At 43.0% G+C, this 24,651-nt stretch overlaps 2 protein-coding genes across 3 annotated transcripts in view; one reads left to right on the top strand and one right to left on the bottom strand.

Annotated features, from left to right (window-relative positions):
• LOC124615361 overlaps nucleotides 1-7,858 on the bottom strand; it is a 49,457-nt gene extending 41,599 nt beyond the window's left edge. Inside the window, exon 1 of the mRNA XM_047143177.1 lies at nucleotides 7,749-7,858. Within this exon, the coding sequence (XP_046999133.1) occupies nucleotides 7,749-7,777 (29 nt within the window). The 5' untranslated portion in view covers nucleotides 7,778-7,858. The remainder of the gene's footprint in view (nucleotides 1-7,748) is intronic.
• The window catches only part of LOC124615360 (unconventional myosin-Ie-like), a 384,348-nt gene that overhangs the window by 146,305 nt on the left and 213,392 nt on the right, over nucleotides 1-24,651 (top strand). The gene's annotated exons all lie outside the window — the stretch shown is intronic.

Below are 24,651 nucleotides of genomic sequence, written 5' to 3'. Positions count from 1 at the left end.
TATTGCACGTATCTGCTGCCATAAAGTTTCGCGTAATTATCGTCGCTGTTCTAGCTGGTAACGTTGCGTGTGAGGTGACATAACTGGCAGGCGCTTGTACCCGTCTTGCAGCAACAGCAGTGACTCCTACTGTGACGGACAATTGACCCGCAATACTTGGCTAGCTGCGTTTGTATTGATGTAGTCATTACAGTAGGAAGAATGTGTTCTGTGTTAAACGAAGAAAACATTCCTCTGAATTACACGCTTTCGCCTCCCGATTTCATCCACAGAGTATGCACATGAAGTCTAAGGCGATAGTGTACGTCGCCGTGGTTGCGAGGATGTATCGTTGTCGTTCTGACGGTTAAGGTGCTGTTCCTATCTTCAGCACATCGTAGTGTAGTATGGAAATGGTCGCGGTTAGGAATAGCAGAATGTAGGTGTGAATGTGTAGTGAACGGCGACGCAAAGTGATGCCGCGTAATTGTTGACCATCTAAGATGGAGGAACTCTGCTATCGGATAAAAGTACCTGCTGTCCTACCAGAATGGTAATTTTATTGTTAGAAATAGCTTCTCGAAATACGAGTTGCCCATGAAGGACTTGTGGTGTCTAAGTCGTGGTTACCAAAGAAACGGAAAGGACGGAAGTACTTTAGTTTCAGTAGCTCCGAAATATGTGGCTCGGTGGCTCATTGACGGAAGGCAGATGTAAAGGTCCAACAAGTTCTTTTTCCTCTCACTTGCCGCTTCTTCCACCATTGACAATAATCTGTTAATGTGAAAAATGCCAAATTGCGCCGGGATTCGGACAGTACGCAAAACTTTGGGTCTCTCCTCCCCCTCCCCCCTTATAACTTTGTAGATAAGTTAGTTCAGATGTCGGAGGATGACGAAGCCATACCTACTCGAGTATTGTCTATTAAAGCAATGTGGTCAAACCAAGCTTCAAGTCGATGACGTCTGTATCTCGACACAGAAATGCGCTGCTTCAAACATCACTAATGATCAATTAAAATCTGTGAGTTAAGTATTGTCATGGGGATTTGATTAAACGACTGGGTGCGTTGTCAGAGTGCTATGATTACATTATTTCACGATTTAGTACCAAGTATATTTCTTCAGCATTGACATTTTGCTGTAAAAAGATTTCTGCTCTTGAGCTGGATGCAGTTCAACCAGACTCACCTTTCTCAGTTATTCGTATATGTGTGCACTTTATTATAGTTCCTGATTTTGAATCTTGTTCATCATACTGGTAATAGTGGGGGCCCTGTGAAATCACAGAAAACGTGTGTCTATAAACTTTTGATTGTGCAGGAACTATTCTAGAGTGAAGGGTGGGAGTGACACTTCGTTAATCTTCTTGTAAGGAATTTTTAGTCGTTCAAGTATAAGGGACTTTACCTGAAAAGAAATGAACAACTATGTTGCTTGTTTAAGTGGATATGCGTTTCAGGCTGCAACATCAGTACAAGTAATTTATGATGCAGACGTGATTGTATGCTCATTTCAGACAAATTTTTTCAGTTTGCTTTTTATTTGAAATAATGTACTTATATTTAAAAAGTCATCACGAAAAACTGATTTCAGCTCTTGATTTCTTGCGCGGCCCCTCCCGCCGGTGGTTCGAGTCCTCCCTCGGGCATGGGGTCTGTGTTGTTCTTAGCATAGCAGTGTCTACGTTTAGGGACCGATGACCTCAGCAGTTTGGTCCCTAAGGAATTCAGACACATTTTCTTGATTTCTTGAAATGAACATTGCATATTTGACGGCGGTGATGTTTTCGCTATCATGGGAAGAAATTGCATATGGATACAGCAGCATTTATTTTATTTAGATTTCTTAAACGCTTTTCATTTATGATCTTTCTTCATTTAATGTGGTATATTCTTTTGGTTTTGGCATAAGAAAGCGAGAGATAACTAGTGCCAACCATGTCGACAAGCTAAGCCAGGTAATTTTGTCGACTGTTTGCCATATGTTCGGTACTACATTCTCTAGTTCCGCACTGCAGTATATTGGCATTGTATTCGACATTACGATCTCAACTGCAGCATCATATGTTGCGCAATGTTCGGATCTGCATTTTCCCAATCATCTATGGTACAACAAACACCGCGCTTTTTCATTGCGAATGGCTACACTCTACAAATGCCGAGCATCAGAGTAGCGGAGAAAGCTCCATTTTACGTCGGACCATTTTCGGGTGGCAACTTGTCCTTAAACTTTATGTTGCAGCGTCATCTTGTTAAAGAAGTGTCGAAAAATGCCTGCGGGAGAGTGTTGGACAAGTATAAAGGTTTTAGAATTATAATGAAATTTTACTCAACTTTAGCTTTAAAAAATGCTCAGGACTTTCCTCCATGTCAAGGCGAAACACGAGAGCCAGGAGTATGTGAATGGTTCTTCAATGTCATTGTTGAAGTGTCATTATTAACGTCTCGAATTGTACGTATCATTACCATGCCTCGAATTATACAGTGAATACCTGGCAGCGGATAGCTGTTGCCGGCCGCGGTGGTCTAGCGGTTCTGGCGCTGCAGTCCGGAATCGCGGGACTGCTACGGTCGCAGGTTCGAATCCTGCCTCGGGCATGGGTGTGTGTGATGTCCTTAGGTTAGTTAGGTTTAAGTAGTTCTAAGTTCTAGGGGACTTATGACCTAAGATGTTGAGTCCCATAGTGCTCAGAGCCATTTGAACCATTTGGATAGCTGTTGTTGGATGCCGTTATAGGGTGCTAATGTCTTTCTGTTCGTGATGAACACTACACCGTCAGTCCAAAAAGTTTTATGATAGGGTAATAAAAAGTAGTGAAAAGTAATTATAATGGTTTTAATGCTTTGGGTGTTGCACATAGACTCGCCCCTTCCCCCCTCCCCACACACACCACCCCCATCCCCACTCCCACCCCCACCGCTACCTCACCAATTAATTTCAATGTGCAGGACGTACATACAACCATGTTAAACTGTCAGAGAAGTCCTTCTTAGGGATGATGATCAGCTCGTGCAACAAATTGGCTTGAACGTCGGTTATGTTGTCAAAGCGATAACCCTTCATACGAATTTCCGCACTTTGTCGTTTTGTGATAGGTTTGCATTGATAACAACAAATCTCATCATACGTGATGATATTTTCCTGAAAACATTTGTCTGCGTTTTGTATTTCAATCAAGTCGCGGTAGGCGTCCACATGTCGCTTTTGTTCGGGAGTCAAGGCATGCGGGACAAAATTTGCACACTCTTTTCTTTTTTTTCCAGAACATTCTGGAGAATGTCTGGAACACTTAGAGATGTTCCCCCATTTGCGATTTGTGACACAACAACGTTGACACACTACAGTGGTGCGTCTTCTACTTAACGCTGCCTGCTCACGACTGACTGGTGTAATGCTGTATCTGTTGTCTGCAGTTGTTAGGTCAAGCTGCTGTCATAGCTACTAAGCCGACGCTGATTATACGCCAGGAATAAAATCACTCTCGAACCTTTCTAGGTGGTCAGTGTTTATGCCAAAGATGATTGTGTGATAGGCCTGTGAGCTTTTCCTTGTTAAGCTTTGTAATAATTATGTGGTATACGAGTTGTTTTAGGACTACGCCGATAAAAAACCGTGCGAGGTAACACGCAGAGCACGTTGTTGTTGTTGAGAAGCGTATCTCTTTTAAACTGTCGTTTGAGTAATCCATATGAGTGTAGCTCTTTGCTCATGGTAAGCAATATTCCGTAACCAATTCGTTGTTGGTTGTTTAGTTTGTCACCCGCTAAGGTAACCGTACCACGTATTCATACGTATAAGACCACCATGGATCCAGCGTTCAGCGTAGCTCACCGACGTTGTGTGTTACGGTGAGCTATGAATAATCAGAGAATATCGTAGTGTCTACGAGAATTTATTTCTTAACTGGAGAGATTCACGGTATACGTGTAGTGTATTTGTTGCTCATCATCAGCGCTTGAGCGAAACACAGACTATTACTTCTTTGCATTTTAGTGATGGAAGTCAGGATTTGAGAACTCTGAATTCTATTGCTTTCAAAGAGAAGTGTGACACCTTGTGTTTCTTACAGGGGCTCAAATCACGTAATTGTTTGGAGGATGTCGCAGGAGAACAACGTAGATGACCTTCTGAAAGTACGAACATAAAACCGCAAGATTTAGTATATCGTATGGTGTTTGTGTAGTGATTTGTCCATCGAAATGCAAATAATGCTGCCTTTTAGATATCTGTTATTCACAAATGAACCATATTTTACACGTGTGGGTTGATTTAGTCGGAGTAGTTACATCTGAGAATACATGTGACATAGCTGTCACATATAACGAACAGGGGTGGAGTGATTGATCCTGTAGGGCCTTTGCTGTTACCTGCACAACAGGAGCGGCTCTGTTTCTGCGTGTCACACTGACGTAACTGCTTGGATGTTACCCCAGAATATTTTGATGTTTATACCCGATTTCAGGTAACATTTATTTTTGGGGAACTCCGGATAGGCCGAGCAGGACCTGTCGCATGGCCAGCGAGTTTAACTATTTATAACAACCCATACTTTTGTTTTGTTTTGGTGGAATGTCAAGAAGGTGTTGAACGTTAATTCATCAGCCACAAGTGTTGAGCTGATTGCCCGAGTCAGTGCTCCGCATCACCACTGGAAGCATAATGTTGTCATGCCCGATATAGTTGAAAGGTCACCGCAGCAAAGGTATTTAGCACGTGGTGAGCTCCAGGGCAGACAGTTTGAACAGATTTCCTAAATTTATTCGAACATGTCTTCAATAAAATGGCTTTTGTGTACAGTTGTCGTTATGCGTTCCCAATTTTACGTACTTCTCTTGCGCGTAACTCGATGGTTAAAAAAAAAGTGCTATCTAATCAAAAATTATGCTTTGTATGTGATCTGTCATGGTTCTATGTGAGGTCCCAGTACAGCCTATGTAATTTTCCTTTATAGTTCGATTAGATCGCAGTAGGCCACCATGACGGTGTTCTTATTATAAAGTGAAAGTTATGCCACTTGTTCAAATGGATAATTACTTTCACATTGTCGGTCATTAGCGCAGGTTTCCGTTCATAACACTGACCAAGACTTGTAAGATACAGCCTCCGGAGCTAATGTGAGAGCTGTTGGCAGTTATCCCCTTCTCGTCAGCCTGACACGTTTCTCGTGTGTACCATAAACATTTTCTGGGGTGATTTCTTCGACAGCAACAGAGTTCCTACCTCACCCTTGTCTGACAAATGCAACATTCAGTCTTGAATGACGTCGTTGTCGACGGTATTCTACAAATCTCATCCTCCTTACCTTCCACCCATAAATTGAAACATACTTAACGAAAATTTACCTGAACGTGTAATCGTATCCGTCTTCCAGAATTAAGCCACACAAGGAAACATCGGCAACATGACCACAAATTATAAGGAGAAAAATGCACACCTCCAACGTATCGGCTCCTACAGTCGATCCCGCGGAAAAATTTGCGCCATACTCTAAAAATACGCAGTTATGAGCTTCTGAAAGCACAGCTTTTAATCATGCGCTCGCACCGGTTGTTTGTCACTCGCTCGGCCCCGCAGCAGCCGCTTTTTGTCCGAGTGCGAAGTACTGTGGTTTGCTTTGATCATTGTGTCGGAGTGCTCGGTTTCTAATCTGTAGCTGATACCAGAGATCTCTTTGCTTTGAACATTTTTATGTCGCAATTCACAAAAGCTGATTAAGTGAATGAAATGAGTATCATTAAATAAGTAGCGTAGCGCTATTTGCTTATAAACATCGCTGTTATGCGCTCTTTTCTTTGGATTGTAAAGATGAATGTTAAAGTGGAGTACAGTTGGAGGAGTTGGGCCGTTCTTTAGTGTGTTGTACAAGATTATCTTGTAATCCGAAGTCGTTAACTTCATTTCATAGTAATTCTTCAGTTTCTTGGGTGCGTCAATTTGATTTTGAGACATCTTGAACATTGTTAAAATCATATTGGACATATATGTGTGTAAAGTTGATATCGTACTCTTTTCTGTAAAATATTGAGTAGTCGTCGAACAAGATTTCGAAACACAATCGGCAGACGTGGCTGCGTCGTCCCTTCCCTCGGCATCAACAGCCCGCAAGTAGGAGGGCTGTGGTGTCACTCCGCTGCACAGTACTTCGCGTTCGATTTCAGGCGGCGGAGTGAGTGACAAACTGGCGCGCGCGAATATTTAAAAGGTCATAACTGCGTGTTATCATGATTATGACCCAAATTTACGCCCGGGATCACTTGCTGGAGCCGATATCTTATAAGTGCGTTTTTTTCCTCTTGAAAATAAGAGCTCTAATCGGTGATGTTTCTTCATTAGTAATACGATGGTCGGAAACATTCGACAATGAACTTTTTGAACAGGCTTTCGATAACCTGTCTAATCCAGTCAGTTCTACTTCAGATACAAATTTCTCAGGTACTGACCCACGTCATTATTAAGTTAGTGCTATCTTAACGAAAAAGTTAATATGGCAACATAACATGTTGGCAAATATTTATGATACTCAGTTTGAGAACTTTTGGGCAAGCACTCGTACGAAGTTGAAATCACTGTTTAAAAACATGCATATTAATGACATTCGTCTCTGCTACCGTTCAATAAACTACTTCCGTCAGTAGTGGGGAACGCTGAGCAGATAGTTGTCGGTATAATACACTCCCATAAGAAAGTTTAAAAACGAACTAAAAGTTACATAGACTAGACAGGCACGGTGGAAACCACTGACCGATTAAAAAAAGAAGTTATTGTATTTCTCAGCCTCTGTTGATGGAGGTGATGATATGACCGGTTTCAATTTCTTAGTAAATCTTCATAAGATGACCAGTTTAAAAAGAAGGAAAAAAGTGGGAAGCAAAATACTAGGAAACTAAATTACAAATAAAACTGAGTTCTGTACACAACCGTAATCACTAGAATACAATACGTAGTGACTCGACTTGTCAGCTGAACAGGCCAGGACAGGTGCCTAAAGTGTGAACATATATTTGGGATTCAAGAGTTACGAACCGTATACTGTTATGTAATTAACTGCAGTTTCCAGTTCCAGCTATCTGAGCACAGATGTGTAACGTCGTCAGATGCCTGTCGTCGTGTTTATAACTTAGTTTCATTTGTAATTCAGTTTTCTGTTATTTTACTTTTATTTTTAAAAATGTTATTTGATGATAACCGCGTCGACCCTTGCCATGATATTTTTTTCGTCCTGAGACAGAAAAATACAATAAAATAACTTTAGTCTAAAAGTGTTTCTGGGATAACTCCTTATGTTCCACTGACAACTTTTTACCCTAGAAACTTGTAGCGTGTTGTAAAAAGAATAGCATAGAATCTATATATATTTTTGCTAGGTGGATACGCGGATTTTGCCTCAACGTAATATGAATCTTTTATTGATGTAGTCATTGCGTGATAGAAGTGTTAGCTTTTCATCCTAAGAAACTACTGAAACTTCCACTACATTGTAATGAGGCACCGAATCATTGGTTGCTGCCTGACCGAAGAATCTTCAAGCGCTGCTGTATGTGTGCATCTTCCTATACTTTTTCGTCAATATCCCTAAGTGCTGACGGTGTTGGTTACCGGCCCGTTTGGTAACCCACCCCTTTCCGCTTTCTAATGACACTGAGCAGTGACGCACAAGTCCAAAGTCTTCCAGAGGAGCGTTACAAAAATGTAGTAAATTCCTGATATATCGCAAAAAAGTGTGGTGCGCAACTGTAGGTGTGTGCGCGTGCATCTCGTCGTGTTTACCTGTGTACGCGGCAACAGCTGACGGACATGATGGGCGGGGTAGCGGAGGAGCTGGCCGTGTTTGCGTGGGTGAGCGCGCCGCTTTGCGTTGTGCGAGGTCGCGTGCCCGACTGACGGCGCAGCCCTCAGGACCAGCTGGTTCGGCCGCCGACCGTCACTCCCCCCTTCCACACCCTACCCCCACCACCACTCCCACCGCCTCCCCACTACTGCCGCACTCCATTTCTTTCGCTGCTCGCAATGTTTCACTTGACTGCCCGCTTCGTGGTTGGGATGCGAGGCACATCACGGGAAAGGTTGGCCTTCACTGTCGTCTCTACCCTACCACGGCGTTATCACCAGACACAATTCAGACGCATAGCTGCCTAACGCTTCAGTTTTAAAATCAGTCGAAGTAGTTTCCCCTGCAGCTTGGTTTTCGCAGCATAACTGTCCCTTCCTTGGAGGCACAGTACGGTACACAACACAGAACAATGCTTGCGGAAGTGAGCCGGGGACCAGGGAAACAGGCCTTCCCTTCTCAAATGGGCTCAAATGGCTCTAAGCACTATGGGACTTAACATCTGAGGTCATTAGCCCTCTAGAACTTAGAACTACTTAAACCTAACTAACCTAAGGACATCATACACATCCATGCCCGAGGCAGGATTCGAACCTGCGATGTAGCAGCAGCGCGGTTCCGGACTGAAGCGCCTAGAACCGCTAGGCCACAGCGACCGGCCTTCCCTTCTCATCTTTCCGCCCCACGACTGCTCACGGTCTGCGTTGTTGTCGTTATTGTATTTTTTTCATATTTACAATCATATTGTTATCTACAGCATACAAAATGTACTATCGCTTGCACAATGATAGCGTAACATATTCATCACATACATCCAGGACCGTACCGACGTGGTGGCGAGAAAGGCTCCCGCCAAGGGCGCAGGCAAGTAGGGCCGCAAACACTGACCGAAAAAAAGAGAGAAAGAGACTCAGTTTAACAACTGGAGAATGGAAATGTCAGTCGTTCTAAATGTCAAATCCCAAATTTGTTAGTAGAATCAAAAAACAGTGTGCTCTGTATCTCCGAATCCAAGACGTATTTAACCGAAATTTCTTGCCCAGATGTTAGAGGGTCGTGTTGCATTTGCGGCATATGATTTGCAGTTTTTCTTTTCTTTGTGGAATAGAACCTCGAGCTCCCGTTACACCGTAACTCTACTCTCTGGCATGACGACCTCTTTAACCTTGAACTTACGCTTATACTTTGAGCATTGTTGTCTGATAACAGGAAGTGTTTACTGCGGCAAATTTTTATCAGCTATTGTTTGGCTTTAGAGACCCCACTTCTAAACTGCGTAGTAAAGTGTGTGATGGATTGTAATGATGAACAACGGGTTTCAAAATCGAATTTATCACCAGGATCAGGCGTTACTGTGAAGCAAATTTCGGAGTCATGGTCGTTCGAGATGCAGAAACAACAAATTTACCGCATTGAGGAAGTATGGAGTCACGGAAGCCAGTGTTCGGAGGTAGCAAAAAGGATAAACAACGTACGAAAAATGCGAAGTGGACTAGGAAAGTTTTCAGTGGCGCACAGAGCGGACGTTTCGAAAATATTGACAAGGAAGTAGTGACGTTTGTGCGCGAGAAAAACAAAGTATAACATAATGGAGGATGTCATACTAAATAAAGCACGTAAAATTAGCACAGGAATGTGGTGTTCAATTTAAAGCTAGCTCTGCGTGGTGTACTAGAGTGACGCTTAGCTTCTTACAGCATCGTATGTGGAGAAGTTGGTCGAGTAGCAGCGACACGTAATAAGACTGTGAAAGGAACATGCTTACCTCGTAAGGCAAATCGGAAACGTTGACGACACACCTATTTACTTCGACATGCCATCCTGTATATCTGAAGAGAAAGGCGCCAAACGTGTTTTGGTCCGCACTGCGGGCAGTGAGAAATCGCGAATCATCGTGAAGTTGTGTTTACCAATGGAGGAAAGACGCGATCCTATATCATCATCCACTGTAAAACAATGCCAAAAAACAGCTGCCGCCTGGCGTCATATTTCGTTGCAACGAAAAAGTCTGGATGACCAATGAGTTGGTTATAGATGGGCTGTTTACGGTCTGGAGCAGAAGTTCAGATACTCTTCTAAAGAATGGCAGGATGTTGAGCCTTGATGATTTTAAGGGCTTCTGACTGCAGCAAGGAAGGCAGAATCCTGAAATGAAACACAGATCTTGCCGCCATTCCAGGAGGCATGACGTCACAGCCACAAGTTTCGATGTTGTGGTGAGTTAGCCATTTAAAGACATCTGAAACAGGGTACAGCCATAGGTTACTTCAAGGTTGTCGAGCCCTGACCCCTAATGGGAAGTTAATGAAGCCATCAGTATATCTGATTTTGCTGATAATGATGATGATGATGATGATGATGATGATGATAATGATAACACAAGCACCCAGTCCCCGGGCAGAGAAGATCCCCAATCCGGCCGGGAATCGAACCCAGGACCCCGTGATCCAGTGGCAGCAACGCTAGCCACTAGACGCGAGCTGCGGACATGAGTGTGGAAGGGATCCAGACTACTTGGACATGCACATCCAGTGCATCAGTTGTATTGGCTTTAAGAAGTGCTTTGTAAGAAATGCATTAGATGGGAATGAAGACGATGTGCTGTGGGGAAAAAGCAAGATAATCATGGCAGTGGCAGTGACACTGCAGATTCTTCGGAACATTCCAGTGAGGAGGTCTAAGTGGCATCTGTATCTGACCAAAGGAGGTCTTTATCTGATTTTATTTTCTGCGTACCGGTACTTTTATCGTTTCCTTCAGTTACCTGTAATAAGATATCCGTTTGTAAAATAAACTAGTATGTGTATACTTGTTTTTCGGCAACTCTTTGTTGCACAGTGGTGAGTCGTCTTGCAATCGGTCTCTCTTTTTGTACGTAATTTATTTGTATCCAAAGAAAAAAAAACTGGGCAGCTATTCTGATACCAGCCAATTATATTGCTCACTTCGTCACTGCAAAAAAGAGAGAAATTAGAAAATAGATAATTTATTAAAAACATTCTAAGTTTCATGCTGGGCAGCTGACTGGTTCTAAACGTCAAAAAGAAAATTTTCGTTTCAGTTGCTGTTAATTCTGAGGCACCACATTTTATTTGTTGTTCTGCAAATACAAAAATACTGCGGTGGTTCTATAACTGGTAGAACTGTAAACAACAAAAATTATTCCTCTTGTCTATTAAATTTTTTGCTAGAGAATAACAAATTCATATTCAATTAAAAAAGCAGAACTGACTTCTGTCCCCTACACAATTCTTGGGGATCAGATGCTGCAAAGTTCACTTAAAATTCCGTCTGCTGTTGCAAAAGAAATGCTAACATCGTGAACAGGTCTTTCTGTACACGCCTGCGTTGGTGACAGTGTTCCAACAGCGTCATTAAAGTCAAAGAAGTCAGTTATACGCATTGGAATCACATGGAATGGGTTCATAGCTTTATGTGAGCCTACAATTTTGTGTAAATCTTGCGGAATAAAGATCTTGTTTACCTTTCTTCGTTTCTCTGAAATTGCAGGATCTCTGTAACGTATCAGATACCTGTGCCCAATCACCAATAATTTCTGTGTTATCCCTTCAAACCGTCCCAGGCTGAAAGTAGATCTTGACGCACTGCTTGCTACAAAGACCAAGCACCATCTAGTATTAAATGTTTGAAATATTTTCTCGATTATTCGACACTTTGAACATGTCGACGGCTACACAACAGAATATGAAAACACAGTAACGCTGAAACGCGTTTTGAGGACAAATGGCATTTAGAACTTTTGCATTTCCACTCTTCAATTAACAGAGAGACGTACGTGAGTTACCTTCGCCTCTTGTTTCCCTCTTGTGCCTATTGAGACGAAAGCCCTTCCTTTAGCCCACAACTTTATAAGTGCACGCTATTATTACGACGTCTTTTCTACGGTGTCATTTGGTGCAAGTAGCATTATAAAGAAACGAATACAGTACTAGCGAACAGACGTCTATCGACAGCATGGTGTATATAGAAACAGTGCGCTTGGTTCACTCAGCTACCGCCTACACAATTCACTCAGGTTCAACAATAGAGTTCTTGCTGCTGCTTCGCTACGGTATTGTATGATTTCTGAGGTCGGCGAGCGCGTGCTGAAGCAAATATACTATTTGACTGAAGGATTCTAGTTTTTTGCGATTTCTGCTGACTCAGTACTGGAGCGAGACGCCAATGTGGAGGAATCAAGCTAAAAAAGTGGAGGGATAGATTTTCTTCCTCCCCCCATCGGTGTTCGTGTTCTCAAGTCTCCTTTGAAACCATCTGCTATGTTTTGGGAGGAAAAAAGCAGCAGCATGCTGTGGCTGATAAATAATAGTGCGTGAGTTGCTACTCGTTGTACCTACAGACAGTTACATTCTGTTTACTTGAGTTGAATCATCGTGTAAAGACCGTAAAAGAAACATTTTCTCAAACTTCTTTCTTTTATTTCAAATTAATAATTTATGAACTCTTATAATTTCTAAGGAGCAAATAAAATGTTGCTCATTATAGATCGTAGTAATACCAATGTACAGCAACTATCATAATCAATAAGATAGTTTTCATTTTCCTTTTTTTTTAGATAGTTTACGCAATTTGTAATATATTTACAACACTGATATTTGTTGTGTGCAGTATTTTACTTCAGTATAGATTATTAACTATTACTTTTCAGTAATGCTTCATTTTCATTCAACGTGCTTTACAAAATAGTGTAGGACAGAAAAAAAAAGCGGATAGGTAATTTCCGGAGCGCGCGTGCGAGAGAGAGAGATGTCAGGAGCGCAATATCGCTTCGGTACGGCTCGGGGCGTCAGACGAATCCCGTACTAATATTTTTATATGTGTATTATCTTTTCTTTCGGACATGTCCAGCATCTCGACGTGGCATGGACTCAACAAGTCGTTGGAAGTACTGCAGAAATATTCCGTTGCAGGATTTTGTGCACGATTTGACACCTCGATTATTTCTCATAAATGTATTTGGGGGGGGGGGGGGGGGTTGTGCAAATACTTCAAATTGTAGACCGGTGACATGACATCGTTGTTTGGGAAGATGAAGTCCGTGAATTACTGCAAGTGGTCTCCAAGTAGCCGAACGTAACCATTTCTAGTCAATCATCGGTTCAGTTGGACCAGAGAACCCAGTCCATTCGATGTAAACTCAACCAATACGGTTATGGAGCCACCACCAGTTTCCGCAGTACCTTATTGACAAATTTGGTCCATGGCTTCATGGGATCTGGGCCACGCTAGAACCCTACCATCAGCTGTTACCATCTGAAATCGGGACTCATCTGACCAGGCAGCGGCTTGTCAGTCGCCTAGGGTCCAACCGGTATGGTGACCAGCCCATGAGGGATGGTACAGGCGATGTTGGGTTGTTAGCAAAGGCACTCGCGTCTGTCGTCTGCTGTCATATCTCATTGAAGCCAAATTCCACCGCACTTCCCTAATGGATTCGATCATCGTACATCCCACATTCATTTTTGCGCTTGTTTCACGTAGTGCTGTTTGTCTGTCAGCACTTACAGCTGTACGCAAACTCCGCTGCTCTGGGCCGTTAAGTGAAGGCCATCGGCCACTGCGTTGTCCGCAGTGAGAGGTAGTACCTGAAATTTGGTGTCCTCGGCACACTCGTGGATCTGGGAGTTTTGAATTCCCTTACCATCTCCAAAATGTAATGGGCCATGTGTCTAGCTCCACGATACCGTGTTCAAAGTCTGATAATTCCCGTCGTACGGCCATAATCACGCGTGAAACTATTTAATATGAATCACGTGAGTACATATGGCCTATTTCCGTCAAGGCAATGCCCTTTTCTGCGTTGTGTACGCGATACTATCGCCATTTGTATATGTGCATATCACTATCCTATGACTTTGTTACCTCAGTTTATGTAGTCTACGACAAGTTGAGAACTTGGGTCGGACATGAAGCTTGCTCGGGTTGCCGAAGCGATTAAGGCGAACGCTCGCGTAAAGCGGGAAATCCGAGTTCGAGACCAGATCCGCCATAAATTTTATGTTGTCGACATTGAATTTATTTCAATGCCCGATTGCGGCTAATGTCAGAATTTCAATATCGTCAAACCCTGTACTTGTCGGTGGAGCGAACCTGACACAATTGATCCAAGTTCCATTCAAAGTGTCCCTAGCCCGCCTTCTCAGCGAACCATGGTGTTGGGAGATGTTTACTATTGCCCATAATGGACGTCTAGACGTCCAGTTGATCATGTGGAGACGACTGCGAGCTGCTTTGGTAGACACAGCACTCCCGGTATCCTGCAAACAGGCAGGGTTCAATTCTTTTGTTTTCCACTCAGGGTACGTACGCATAATTTGTAGTAGGGATCCTGAATGTTAGGATGACGTCAATGTGGTGTACGAAGTTCGGCGGGCAACATACGGTGCTGATAAGCTCTCTTGACTAAAGTGATACTGTGCACACAGTCTAAGCCTGAAATGAACTTACGAGGCATGTCGACAAATTGCATTGCCCAGTTCATGATTGGAGACACAGCGAGCTCTAGTGAACTCCTCAGAGAACACATGTTTACATTTATTTCCATTACCCAGGTAGGTATTAAATTATTGAGAAAGACGTTGCCAAATTGTAGTATACCAGTTAGGTTCCTTTCGGAGTATGCCGATGCAATAGCTCCACACTGAACAATCATATACAACCGCTCTCTCGACGAATGACCCATATCCAAACACAGGAAGGTTGCACATGTCATACCAATATTCAAAAAAGGCAATAGGAGTAATCCACTAAATTACAGGCCCATATCATTAACGTCGATATACAGTTGGATTTTGGAACATTTATTGTGTTCGAACATTATGAATTACCTCGAAGAGAACGGACTGTTTACACATAGTCAACACGGATTTAGAAAACATCTTTGTTATAAAACATAACTAGCTCTTTACTCACATGAAGTGTTGAGTGCTATCGACAAGGGATCTCAAATTGATTCCGTATTTCTGGATTTCCGGAAGGCTTTTGACTGTGTACCTCACAAGCGGCATGTAATCAAATAGCGCGCCTGCGGAATATCGTCTCAGTTATGCGACTGGATTCGTGATTTCTTTTCCGAGAGGTCATAGTTCATAGAAACTGGTGGAAAGCCACCGAGTAAAAGAGAAATGATTTATGACGTTCTCAAAGGTTCCTTATCTGTATAAACGATTTAGGAGACAATACGAGCAGCCGTCTTAGGTTGTTTGTAGATGATGCTGTCGTTTGTCTAGTAAAGTCATCAGAAGATCAGAACCAATTGCAGAACGATTTAAATATGTGTGGGTACGAATATTGGCAATTGACCATAAATAATGAAAAGTTTGAGGTCATCCTCATGAGTGTTAAAAGGAATCCGTTAAACGTAGGGTACACAATAAATCGGTCAAATCTAAAGGCCGTTAGTTCAACTAAATGCAGAGGAATTACAATTACGAACAACTTAAATTTGAAAGAACAGGTAGAAAATGTTATGGGGAAGGCGAACCAAATACTGCGTTTTATTGGCAAAACACTTATAAATGCAACAGATCTACTTAAAAGAGTGCCTACACTACGCTTGTCTGTGCTCTTTTGGAGTAGTGCTGCGCGGTGTTGTAAAATCCTTACCAGGCAGGATTAACGGAGTACATCGAGGAAGTTCAAAGAAGGGCAGCACGTTTTGTATTATTGAGAAATACGGGAGGGAGTGTCAGGGACATGATACAGGATTTGGAGTGGAAATCACTAAAATAAAGGTGTTTTTCATTGCGGCGGGATCTTTTCACGAAATTTCAGTGACTAACTTTCACCTCCGATTGTGAAAACATTTTGTTGGCGCCGACCTACATAGGGAGAAACGATTGTCATAATAATATAAGGGAAATCAGAGCTCACTCGGAAAGAAATAGGTGTTTATTTTTTCCGCGCGCGGTTCGAGTGTAGAATAATAGAGAATTAGTGTGAAGGTGTTTCGATAAACCCTCTGCCAGGCACTTAAGTGTGGTTTGCAGAGTAACTTTGTGGATGTAGAAAAAGCACTAATTATGTAAGTCTTGAGGATGGTGCTAAACTTTTATTGAGCTCTTAAGATTACCCGCAACTTGGATGCATTTCAAAGTAGTTTTTTCCTTGAAGGTACAATATCAGTTTATTGACAACCAGGCCTATCTGAAACATACAGCAGATATTCCATTTCCCCCACGTGGCAGACAACTGGAATCATAGTCTTATTTGAGCTATTCTAATTAAATTTACCGCATGTTCTTTGATCGACTTGTGGCGAATTCTACGATAGTTCTGATAGTTCTGTTGAGAGCCCAGTCAGCTTGTACCTAGTACCTTGAGTCTCAAGACACCACACAAATTATTACAATAATGATGGGTGTGTATTGTACTGTCCTTCACGTCGACTAGGTCTTCAGTTGTACATTTCTATCCTTTTCGCGACAGATAAGGTAACGTCCTTTTGTTTCACACCTGTTATCTTTGCAGCCCCACTAGGTTACTTGTATATGTTTGAATGTGTACGCTGTTATTCTTACTCAGTTGAATGTTTTATATAGACGGCACATGAAATTCGTGGTCATCCTTTATCTTCCTCGCAGAGGTAAGACATTCTTAAAACTTAATAAGTAGTGGAATAGCTCTTACGTTTCCTTCATGTGGCAGATTGTGATGGCGTGGTTACACTCAGGAAACTGAACGTCTCATATGCAGCTTCCTCACACTCCGGTGCTACACTGCGCTTAAAGCTAGCTGGTGCCGTCCCAGACCTGATGGTATAGCGTGGTCTTACATCTTGGTACCATTATAGTCGCTTCATACAGCGCCTACTCCATTCACTTTGTATAAGAAAATGCTTACCCTGTGACTGCGAAACACAGTTCCGTTGTACTTGAAACAGCAGGATGGTCTCGTCTGGTTGAACCTTTCACATTTCTCATGATAGCGCTTGCACTATTTTTCCCTTTCAGTTACTGGTATTGCACTGTGCGGCAGAGAACTGTCCAGCTTCACTGCTTGCTGTTTTGGTGTTTGCATAGCTCTTCGTCATTCGGTATATATGCGTTTCCTTGCCCCCCCCCCCCCCCCCCCCGCCCCTCCCTTTTTTGCTCAGCAAGTGGAAGGTGGGCACGAGGGTCTTAACTGGGTTTGGGCTTCAGATAACTAGCCTCATAATAAAGGTAGCGGGTTGGGAGCCACAGGTGACAGTTTCTTTTTCCCTGCCATTGTAAAAACTGAATTGTTAATTTTACTTGACAGAGCCAATGGCCCTCTCCTCATAGAAGACTTTCCTGGTTTAACTAAATCACTCGAGGCGAATACACGGATGATCCCTTAACAAGGCCACGGCATAATTCTAGTCCTTATTAACTGAGATGTCGACAGAATTGTAATGCAAACACGATTTCCTTTTTTGTCAGGTTAAATGGAATAAGAGAAGCTGTTTTCCACTTACTATCATTTTTCAGGTCGTAGAAAGGAAGAGCACAGTCCCTCAATTAGGAGTAAGCGTAGTAATGCACTACATAGTTCAAACAGCACTCAGTTTTATGGCAGATTTATTGTCGCTTCACTTACGCGGAACAATGACATTCGAGTGTTTGCTCCTTTTGTGTTCCCTTTCGTTTTCCCTTTTTTTCACGATTTTTGGAATATGAAACTTGATACATTGTCGTGTGTGATAAATGGATCCAGGCTAAAGCTATTCAGCCGGATGTTCCTTAATGTCGACAGAGAGTTACATATGACTGGCATCATATGGGATCCATGATTTAGTCCCAAGGTAGGTAAAAAGAGAGAAGAACTAGTGCAATTAAAAGTCATAAGCCAAAGCAAAGCTGTTAGTGCTGCTTCAATTTGAAGAAGGTAAAATAGTTCCTTAAATTTGATGTACTGGATTATGCGCTCCTAAGCTTTTCGAAAGAATCCGGAAAAAAGCAGCGTAAAATCTCGTTCAACGACGGCAACGCATTTGTTTTCTAGGCTATTAAACAGAAACGTGTTATGAGAAATATCTAATCAGTACGCTTCTAAGTTCAATCCCGCGTCCGGCCATCCTGATTTAGGTTTTACGTGATTTCCCTAAATGGCTGCAGGCAAATGCCGGGATGGTTCCTTTCAAAGGGCACGGCCGACTTCCTTCCCCGTCCTTCCCTAATCCGATGAGACCGATGACCTCGCTGTCTGGTCTCCTTCCCCAAAACCAACCAACCAACCAACTTCTTTGTTCATCGTAACAGCTCGGATCCTTTCACCGAACGAGGTGGTGCAGTGGTTAGCGCACTGGACTCGCATTCGGGAGGACGACGGTTCAAACCCGCTTCCGGCCATCCTGATATAGGTTTTCCGCAATTTCCCTAAATTGCTTCAGGCAAATGCCGGGATGGTGCATTTGAAAGGGCACGGCCAATTTCCTACCCCAACCTTCCCTAATCTGAGCTTGTTCTCCGTCTATAATGACCTCTTTGTCGACGGGACGTTAAACATTAATCCCCTCCTCCGCAGATTTTTTCAGGTGCCTTTAAAACTCTCTCTCAGCACTGTTTCGAATTTTCTTAAGTGGCGATCGCTGCTGATCAAGCGTGTCGGAACAATTTTTCCGAGGAGGAATGCTGTGAAATCTTCAGCAAAGTGGTTTGAAGGGGTTAAACAGTAAATATGATTTAAGAGAATTGGTTTGAGAAGAAGAATTAGGGAAAGCTAGAAATTTGCATTTCTTTCTCTACATTCTCAAAGTGTTTCAACTGTCAGAACACTAAGCACCTTGTCTTTGAACACCCTCTGGTAACTTGATAGTGGAGTTTATTTCCATAGTGCTTGTACGTTTATGTTAGGTCGTATTGTACCGACATCAAGCTCATTTTGGGTGCACGGATTCCTTTTACACAAGCTGCTTGTGTGAAATCTACAGTTTCATGCCAAGCAAGAATGTCTCGGTAATATGTACTTGAAGTGTAACTTCTTTTGTTAGCAGGGAACTTCCCCCCAAAATTTTTCAGTTTCGTAGAATTCTACGACATCATATCTCCCGTCGCCTTATCGTTGTGGCAGTTTGACTGCGCTGCATTCATGACGTTATGCATGTGAGATGGCCGGTCTCTTCCGCGTTTGGCGAGCCTCATAATGAATTAGCGGATTTTGTTTAATGCTCTGCTGCGCACGGCTTTCTACTCAGAATAATTCCGCCGCATGTAAGAGACCGAACGCAGAGAGCCAGAAATAATTTGCTATAATCACAGAAAATCTAAATTAGGATGACCGAGTTTAAATTCGAGCATGCGTCCATACAATGCTAAACTATTTAAAACAGTGCAATCTCATTCGTTTTGTCCCTAGTGTACAGTAATGTTTTCTCTATAAATTCTTGCAAAAAACTATTCAATAACGAAAAAGCTGAAGCTACATTGTTCATTTGTTTCTCATGGTCGATTGCTACACACACAATTTCTTAGTGTAAAACTATGCACACTATCACTGACATTGGGACCTTGACGACTATGTGTGGTTTTCATTTTGTGTACCAAACTTCCTGTTTGCTTGCGTAAAATATTGAATGGGTATCCCTCCACAACTTGTAGGACTCGGAGCTCAGAATGAGGATAATATTTTGTGTTATCTGAGAAGTCCTTCATTGTTCAGAATGTGTTGCTTAATAGGTACTGCTTTTCAAAATAAGTTTGTTCCATTAATTTTTGTAATGCCCTTAAGTCATCCTGGTTCAGGATAGGTTTCTCAGTGTGAATCGTGCCAGATGTGTATTCCAGTGTGGCTGGTGGACGCTCAGACAGTATGTGGTGTATCGCGCGGAATGTGTTCCTTAACGTGATTTTTGAGTGCAGCGCTCTCCACCGGATGTTGGCGTGTCTGGCGAGCAAACGACACAGCTTGCTTACGGAAATGGTCTCGTATAAAATAGCTACGTTAGCTCTCTCAGTAGTCTTGCAATCATTGGTCTATTAAAGTTTTGAACATGGGTGCGTTGTGAGCAACCGTTAAAACGTAAAATTAAAGCAATTACAGCCCTCGGTCGCAAAAATGAAGTCTCTTTGATCTAGGTTTTGGCCGCTTCTAAGAGTGCCTTCATCAGAAATAAAACATTTAAACTGGCATGTCACGTATAAAATAATTATAAGTAATAATTATGAGTAATTGTGTTATGAGAGCAGGAAATTCAAAGCTGGTCGCACAGATGTGCATGATGTAAGTGGTCGAGAAAGGCATTCAAATGTGATATATGAATTTTTGGAACATGTCGAAGAAAATGTATATACGAGACGTGGATTCACATTTACCGAATTTTCTGAACACGTGTCTCAGATTTCAAGGACAACACTGTTACTGAGATGTTAGCTAACCGTAAGTGAATGGTGTGTACCAAAATGTCTAACTGATGTTCACAGACGTCGTAATAAAACTGATTATAGTGATATAGATGTACTAAACGATCTTGGGTCATAAGAAGTGTACGATATCGCACCGAAGACATAAAAACCAAAAATCCACTACTGCATATCTGTGCAAAAATGTTTAAATGTCCACATTTATAAATACTTAATGTAATTACAACCATGACTATGGACTTCTCAAAAAAGATAGACGATTAATTGTATTTTAATTATGAAATGTATGCTCCAAAGATTGTTTTGCATAAATAGGTCGATAAATGTTAGTAATTTCTTTCTTACATGTTGTTAGAGGTAAATATTTGTTGTTCTGGGCAGTTGGTTGTATAAGTTTGAAAAAAATAATTGTAGTAAGGACTATGTGACCAACCTGCTAACGTCATCGGTCCCTAGGCTTACACACTACTTAAAATAACTTCCGCTAAGGACCACACACACACACACACACACACACACACACACACACACACGCGACTGAATTTTGACATCGAATTTCATGAGAGTACGCTTTAGAATACTGCATCAGAGGTTTATTGAGAGACTCGTAGGAAACTCTGGAGGTCAGTCCAGAACTAAAAGGTGTGGGATTATTAACGAAGGAATCATCCTGCTTTACAAGGCGTGACCCCATTCTGCGAATCGAACGAAGGGGAAAAAATCAAGACTTTTTTGGCTGGATGATTTTTCCTATAGTCCGGACTTGGCAACGAGCGACTTCCATTTCTTCCCCAAGATGAACCCCTCTCTGGCTACTCAATGCTTCACGTCCGGCGACGAACTCAATGATGCTGTCAGCGGTTGGCTGAAGCACCAGGCGGCACAATTCTTTAATGAAGGATTTAGAAGGTTGGTATCACGGCACTACACTTCCTTGTATTTGGGAGGCGACTGGGTGGACAAGTAATGACAACATGTATGTACAGCTGTATTCACATTTTAAGCACAAACCTTCAATCCTTTTCAAAGTACTCTCCACATGCACTAATACACTGGTCTAATCTTGTATTCCATTTTTCAAAACATTGTTTAAATTCAACTTTTGTAATTCTTGACAGCACTCAGTCATTTTTTCTACACCTCAGAAATATCAGCAAAACGCTTTCCTTTCATGTCGCTCTTCATTCTAGGAAAGAAAAAAAAGTCGCACGGGGCAAGTTCGGATGAGTATTGGGAGGTTGGGGAGAGGGGGGGGGGGGGGAGATACCATTTTGGGCGTACCGACAGGGCTGGAGGCTGTATGAGCAGGGGCATTGTCATGATGGAATAACTAGTCACCCAGCCACCACGATTCACGCCGCTCCCGCCGCACAACGTTGTGCAGTTTTTCAGAACTTCCAAGTAGAAAGCCTGGTTAACTTCTGACCCTGCGGAACAAACTCTGGACGGCTTCTCTCACATCGAAAAAACAAGCCAGCATTGTTTTGTTTAATTTCACCTGGTGAGCTTTCTTGGAGCAAGATGAACTTCTACTGGCTTGATTCCTGCTTTGATTCAGGTTCGTAAGCACCAAGTTTCGTCACAAGTGAAAATTTTTTAAAAAAGTTTGGATCTTCTCGGGACTCTTCTTTCAAACCACATCATCTTCCACGTGACCTTGTTTTTGTGCATTGAACTCTCAAGCCCTCCACCATTTCTTCAGTGGTCCTTCGTTGATCTTCGGTGATAATTGCAAGAATATTTTCAACAATCTCATGTGTTCGGGTCGTAGGAGGACGACCAGAACGACATTTGTCATCAGTTGTCATTTCAGTATTTTTGAAACGAGAAAACCACTCAAACACTTGTTTCCCCGGTTCTAACATTTCAGAGGTTTCTGTTCTTTTTCCGAGCAAAAAACAGAATTTCACCGCCATACGCTGTTAACGAAAGTCAGTCATTGGGAAACGACTGTCACGCACAACAGTTGTTACTATAAACTCTGCTGACGCTGGTCCTAACCTCCTTCACCATTGGCACTCGGCTGACTCTGGAGTGTTCGCTCTACGCCCTCCTACCGGCAAAATTCGGTATTACAAAAGCTATGTGCACCAAAAAATTCGTTCGCTTTCGTTTGGGTACCTCCTGTTCTTTCTTTTTTTACTCGTGAATCGGATGTTAATTTACAAGTCGCCCTCTTATAAAGACACTTAGTGCACATTAGTTCCGCGCCTCTGGTTGTCGGCGGAGCCAAACGCAGGGAAGAGCCGCGTGGGGAGCACCGCCCGCTCGGAGAAACGGTGAGCACTTCCTGCGGTGCTTTCGCGGAAGGCGGGCAATACAGAGGAGAGCCGGTCGCCGCCGGTAAAAGTCTTTTCCTGCCGCCCACAACCTCATTGTCCCGACTACTGCCTTAGCACTTGTCTCGTATTGATACGGCCGCCGTCTTGAGCTTCCCACACTGGACGGCGGCCTCTGTGTCCTATGTGAAAGTAAGCGGATACGCCTGTCGGCCGCATGCATAAAGCTGGCGTTTCCGGCGACTTCATCGGGGGCCTGTGTCAGGAAGCGGGTGTTGCAAGCGGGAAACGGCGGAGGTCTTGCTTACCGTGTACGTGAACCTCTCTTACCCAACCTCGCTAGTTTAACGAAAATATGACGCGAGTGCATTTGAGAGACTATCGTGATCGCGTATTCGAAACCTTCATTTCTGCTCAGCCCACCGCTATGTTGTCTTCTTCGTATTGAAATCCTCTTCGTATTCCGATAGTTATTAATTTCATTGATACCGACTGTGGCTGGACTGAACTTGATCGGGAGTAAATGCTCAGATTAACCATCAACACTTTTGTCTGTGTCGTCGATCGAGGCGACACAGTGGTTAGATACTGGACTCGCGTTCTGGAGGACGATGATTCAAATCCCCGTTCTGCCACCCACATGAAGTTTTCTTGTGATTTTCCTAAATCGCTTAAGATAAGGCCAGGATGGTTCGCCTAAAAAAAAGGACACTACCGAATTTGTTCCCCGATAGCAGCCGGCGTCGGCAGGACGTTAAACACTAATCTCTCTTCTACGACTGTTACACTAGATGTTACGACTTTAAAGTAAGTGATGCAATCAGATTTATGTGATAACACCACGCACAGTTTGTCTAGTGGTTTCCTCGTTGTCACGACCCTGTGAAACTGTACTCGCGAACACGCACTGCATCACTGTTTACGAAACATTCAAATGTTCCGCCATCTTGTCTTAAGTGAAAGCACACTGGTGTGCTAGACTTAAGGACAAAAGTAACTTTCACATGATGTGCCACTGCCAAGTAACATAGATCGTTAAAACTTCGACAACACACACAAAAATTGCACATTATAAAACTGATGGTAACTGAAATAAATACGTAATCACACGAACAGAAATGACACTTTTATTAAAAGATTGTCATAACACTGAAGTCACTGCGATTTACGATGGTACCCTGGACATTACAAAAGGCGGGACGTGATTCTTAATAGGGTTTGTGATCACCCGGACATCAGTGCATGGTATGCAACGCGCTCCCATGTTGTCGACGAGGTTGGTAAGGAGTTCCATTCCTCCAGCAGCGTTTTGACAACCGGTGAATCGTCGTTGGTGCACGTGGAGGTGCTGCAATACGTGTCCCTAACGCATGAAATGGTTCAAATGGCTCTGAGCACTATGGGACTTAATATCTACGGTCATCGGTCCCCTAGAACTTAGAACTACTTAAACCTAACTAACCTAAGGACATCACACAACACCCAGTCATCACGAGGCAGAGAAAATCCCTGGCCCCGCCGGGAATCGAACCCGGGAACCCCGGCGCGGGAAGCGAGAACGCTACCGCACGACCACGAGCTGCGGACCCCAAAGCATCCCACATGTGCTAGATAAGTTTGAAATTGTGGGTACGGGCAGTCCAGTCCCTTCGCTGAATATCCTCTCGTTCAAAGAACTACTCCACCGACGCACTTCGACTCAGTCGTGTATTGTCATCCATAAAAATGAAGTCGCGGGCAAATACTCCTCGAGAGACGCACATAGGGAAGGAGTACAGCGTCACAATAAGGTTGACCTGTGAGAGTACCGTGTTCAGAGATTTGCGATGGTGCCACGACGTAGGAACTGAACGAACGAGGACTGCGGTCGCGTGCTCTCCTCTGAGACAGCATATTCGGTCTGAGTAGTGAGTCTGGTTGTACCATGATATGCCGAGATGTGGGAATACGTAATGCATCCAGTAACATTGTCGAAAATGATCGTTTTGGTGGTCTAGGTCGCACGGTGTTGGAAGCCATAATGTTGCATGCGTGTACTGACCTCAAATCTTCCAAAACGGTACAGTCACCTCTCACCAGTCTACGCTTTGTGATAGTGCGCTCCTTTCCCATGTATGTCTTTTGAGGGGGTATTTCTATGGATGACAATGCGCCACTGTGTCGAACTACGTCGGTGGAGGAACTCTTGGAAGAAGAGGGTATTCTTCGAATGGACTGGCCTC

This window comes from Schistocerca americana, chromosome 5, assembly GCF_021461395.2.
Source record: "Schistocerca americana isolate TAMUIC-IGC-003095 chromosome 5, iqSchAmer2.1, whole genome shotgun sequence".
Classification (NCBI taxonomy): Eukaryota; Metazoa; Arthropoda; class Insecta; order Orthoptera; family Acrididae; genus Schistocerca; species Schistocerca americana.
Note: the sequence above shows the minus strand (reverse complement) of the source record. Positions and strands in the feature narration are given on the sequence as shown.